General features: G+C 34.7%; 1 protein-coding gene across 1 annotated transcript in view; it reads right to left on the bottom strand.

Annotated features, from left to right (window-relative positions):
* The window catches only part of LOC111411505, a 9,101-nt gene extending 8,867 nt beyond the window's left edge, over positions 1-234 (bottom strand). The window contains exon 1 of the mRNA XM_023042031.1: positions 64-234. Coding sequence (XP_022897799.1) covers positions 64-234 — 171 coding nt within the window. The remainder of the gene's footprint in view (positions 1-63) is intronic.
* Between the last annotated feature and the right edge of the window lie 4,811 nt (positions 235-5,045).

The following is a 5,045-nucleotide window of genomic DNA, read 5'->3' as shown; positions in this document are numbered from 1 at the left end:
ATTACACATCATTTCAATAAATTGACGCTCCCGAGGTAATAATCCCTCATAAAAATAACTTACAATGCGCCAACTTTCATAACCGCGATGGGGGCAGAGGGCTTGCAATTCTTTGTACCTTTCCCACGCTTGATATAAAGTTTCACTCTCCTTTTGAGTAAAAGACGAGATTTGCTTTTTCAATGCAGTTGTTTTGTGGTGGGGAAAGTACTTGCCAAAGAATGCTTGAGTCATTTCAGCCCAAGTCCCAATTGAACGTGGTCACAATGAATACAACTATCTCTTTGCTCTTTCTTTAAGAGAAAATGGAAAAAATTTAAGCCTGACTACATCCATTGTACCACGTTGATTGTGGAAAGTTGCAACCACCTCTTCAAATTCCCTAATATGCACGTATGGGTTTCATTTTCAAGATAGTGAAAGGTGGGAAGAAGTTGAATCATCCCTGGTTTAAGGTCCATACGTGGCATATTATGTGGAAATATAATGCAGATGGTGTAGATGTGCGTGTGGGGTGAAGATAATCATGCAAAGTCCTAGTTGGTGCCTCTTCGTGTTCAATATTAGTCATTGTGTTATGTGATGTGATGTGTGTGCCAATAGATTCAATATCAAAGAGAGGGTTAGGAAGAGATTCAAATACTGGTTGCGGCCTTGCAATGAATCGTCCTCGCTCGTCTCGATCTCTGTTCATAAAGCACCAAAAAAAATATGGAATTTTGTGAAAAATAATAGAATAAAAACTAATAAAATCAAACTAACTAAAAAAATGTAAAAGAGAAACGAAGTCACCCTTTTGCTCAAGAATCCTTCAATTATTTGTACCGTCTCCCCGGCAACGGCNTCAACTACAATCAAGGATGCTATGAGGAAACTGTAGGCGTGGTGGTCATGGTGGTGGTGAAAATTCTGTGGATCACGAAATTCGTTATGGCGTATTAACACAAATCTAGAAGTCCATTGAAACCATTGCACAACAAATAATAAATGTTGTGTTGTGGCAAGATGAACTGATCGAGTATTTATAGACATTGGTAGCTGGTGCTCATAGAGACGATGGAAGGTAGGCTCGTTGTAGAAGTACCCTTATAATGGTGCTTCTCCACGGCCCTAAGGGCGATGGTTAATTATTTTACAATCTCGGATGGGTCAAATTAGCCATATGACGATAATACTTTGATACAATTAACTGAAGATTGATATTATTGGGTGGCGGGTCAGTGTTAACCAAAGATTGTTATCTCATCCATTTAGGCAATGAAGAATGGTATTAGTGTGATGATCAATCCCAATGCCTATCATCTCAAGTTTCCTAGTCATGTATGCGTAGATGGTATGTTTAATGTGAAGCATCTCATTCCTTAACTGCGTGACAACTCTTATGGGGATGAAATCAAGTCCAATTGAGGGCGAATCGACTTTAACGTGGGAGAATGACGGGAATGAACTGATCTAGCCTTTCTAGACAAAGTGGGGTTGCATAACGATCAAGATAAAGACACCTAGATGCGCATCTTTTGTGCATCAGGTACACGGATACTTAGCTTAGTCTGTCATTTTATTTCAGTTTATCTTACAGACATTTTTGTCTTTATGCTTTCATGGGGTTCTTAAAGTAGGGTAATTATATTCATATCACAATTTTTTGTTTTACACCACATTATAATTGTATTTAAGGTTCTCAATCTTTACTTATTATAGCACTTATGTTCCTCATAATTTTTCGTGTCATTCTTATTATCAAACTTTTCATTAGTTAACACATGTTATATTTAATAATAATTTCATATTCAAAAGTTTGTTGAAATAACATAAAACAACCTATTTTTTCATCATATTTTTAAAAATAAATAACTAAAAGTGCGAAAAATATTTTTTCTCATTTCAAAGCATGAAAATAAAATATTTTGATATAAATCATAATCAAAGACAAGACGTACTAATTAATAAAAAGTTGAAGATAGAGATTCGATGAAAAAGGTCAATGAAATAATTGCTACAATTATCAAACTCCATTGGTTTTGTCCTAAAATTTCAAGTAACGATTGAGTTCCGCATTTCTGAAGTCAATGACAGTAGCTGAAATTTTAAAAATAGTAATGCTAAATCTTATCACTTCCATTATTGGAATGAACGATAACTTGTACGTTAATTTCTATAAAATATAACTATTTTTAAACACACCTAATTCATAAAAATCTTAGAAAAGTGTCACAAATGAGTTCATAGAAATCTATTTATCCCTATTCAATAAAAGAGGGACTTCTCTTTGGCAATGTTCATCAGAATTTTTGGTTGTTTTTTCGCCCTTGACACAACATTATTATATGCATTTCCTTGGCACGAAACGATGTCGTTTTGTCTACCATATAAAACGAAAGTAGCTGAAACCCTAGCTTAATACTTTCGAATTGTGCAAAGTCTTAGATCTTATTTTCTTTCAAGTTTCTATCGATTATCACCTGTGGAATCTTAATTTGTTGATAGTTTTCGTCTTCCCACCGAAGAGAGGTACTTTTATTATTTGTTTTTTCGGTTATTTTCCCCCTTTTTTTCATATGTCGTCTCTTCTTCTTTTTTTCCTTGGCAGACAGCGAGATCTTGCTTGTTGGTCTTCGTTTCCAGTTTATAGGGTGATTAGGTAAATTTTTTTTGGGCGGTTTAAATCTCTTTTGGTGCTCTATGTTTTTTTTTCGTCATGTAGCAAAGAAAGGTTCGTATTTTTTTTGTTTCTGTATTTTAGTTTGGATGATTTCTAGGATTTGATATTTTTTTTAGGCGCATGTCAAATGTTGCTCGAAGGATCGTTCAATTTTCTATCGGTTCTCGCCTGATTACGCCCAAAGAATAATGCGGTGATTGTAGTACAGCTTTGAGGTATCGTATCCACAGGGAGATGGAAAATTTCTCAAAGGATCAAACAAACTAGAGTTTTCGTAAATAAATGTGGGAATGATTTGTCACTTGGAATAAAAATTAATTATCAATATGCAAAATTAGTGAAGCGTCGGAGTTCCCCCATTGAATTGGATCAATCAACATCAATAATTCATGTATTTTTACTCAATTAGAGGTTTTCTTCCCAACTCTCTAGTTGGAAGATTTAACAATGAAATCCAATTATATTTCTAGAATCTAGATTTTCTATAACACATTCACACATTTTTATTGGAACAAGATCAAAGATCAACCAAATACGTCAGGCATAAGGCAGTAATCAATCAGCCAATAAAGTGATATTAATATTAAAATTCAACAATTATTTCAATCATTCGATAGAAAGAGCATGGCTAGATCTATGAAGGTCTAGATAAAAGTTAAAATAATCTCAACAATAAGTAATTTAAGTTGAAATTCAACAAATAGTTTAATTTAACAATGGAAGAGGCATGACTGAATCCATGAGAAATTTATTAAAAGTTAAACAAATTTCAATACTAATTCATAACGAGAAAATCCAAATCTAGAAATTATTAAGCAAAGAGAGTTCGAATTACATGAAATTATGACATGAAATCTCCAAATCCAATGAGTTCCTTCGTAGTTTCACCAAAGATTTTAGTTCTTCATGGAGTTTCTTGTGCCAAGGATGAGAGAAAAGTGATCCAGAATGAATGGAGGCATTCTGGGACGTTTTTGGGGGTTAAAATCGTGTGCAAAATGTGTTTCCACAAGAGGTTGAACCGAATAAGAAAAGTAAATTTTCGGCTAGAATTTTTCTGTACGACTACTTTCAGTATTTTAGTCCTAACTTCCTCTCCCGACGTCTGATTGAGATGATTCAAGTTTCATTGAAAAGCTAACTCAAAGTACTACAATCTTGATAGAACTAGCTCTTTCAATTTTTGCAGCAATCTTGATTCAATTTTTGCAGCAATCTTTTTCATATAAAAGTGGCCCCCACAAGCTTGGGAATGGCAAAAATCTAGTATACTAGGTATCTCCTCATCAGGAACACATCGTCTCAATATTTGGTCGGGGCAATACTTAAATAACCAGGGGTCATCCCAATAAAAGTTACGTACCTTAGCCAAGAATTTTCTCTTATCCTCTGCACTCCACTTATTTGAGATTTCACCCACAGCCAAGTAATTCACAATATTAGCAAACCATGGTAGAGAAGAGATAGTAAATAAATTTTCATCAGGAAATTCATCTCTAATGGCTAGGTGTTTGAGTTGTCTTTAAAAGTCAGCCTTGACAAATGTTCTGCTACAACAATTTCCACTCCCTTCTTATCTTTGGTAATGATGTCAAATTCCTGTAAAAGTAAGATCCAACGTATTAGTCTTGCCTTAGCATCCTTCTTTGCAAAAGGTGCTTAAGAGCTGCATGATCTGTGAAAATAGTAATGAGAGAGCCAATCAAATAGGATCGAAACTTATCAAGTGCAAAGACTACCTCTAGTAATTCTTTTTCAGTAGTGGAATAATTCATTTGAGCACTATTTAGAATTCTACTAGTGTAGTAAATCACAAAAGGCTTACCTTCTTTTCGTTGCCCTAGAACAGCACCTACCGCAAAGTCACTAGCATCACACATAATTTCAAATCACAATGTCCAATCATGTGGTTGCATTATGGGTGCGGAGGTGAGTTTACCAATCATCAATTCAAGTGCATTTTGACATTCAGATGTCCATTCAAAAGTCACATCCTTGTTTAGCAAGTTACATAGGGGTTTGGATATGGATGAGAAATTTTGTATAAACCTCCTATAAAAACATGCATGACCAAGAAATGATCTAATGTCCTTTATTGTCTTGGGTGTAGGCAATTTAGAGATCAATTCAATTTTTGACTTATCTACTTCTATCCTTCTTGAAGAAATAACATGCCCTAAGACAATACCGGAAGACACCATGAACTGACTTTTTCCCAATTCAAAACTAAGCCTTTTTCTTCACATCTAGCCAAGGCTCTTTTCAAATTTAACAAACATGCATCAAAGGAGGTCCCAAAAATAGTCAAGTCATCCATAAAAACTTTCTTGCAATCCTCTACCATATCACTAAACATACTCATCATGCATCTTTGAAATGTGGC

The sequence above is a fragment of the Olea europaea genome, chromosome 15, assembly GCF_002742605.1.
Source record: "Olea europaea var. sylvestris chromosome 15, O_europaea_v1, whole genome shotgun sequence".
Taxonomy (NCBI): Eukaryota; Viridiplantae; Streptophyta; class Magnoliopsida; order Lamiales; family Oleaceae; genus Olea; species Olea europaea.
Note: the sequence above shows the minus strand (reverse complement) of the source record. Positions and strands in the feature narration are given on the sequence as shown.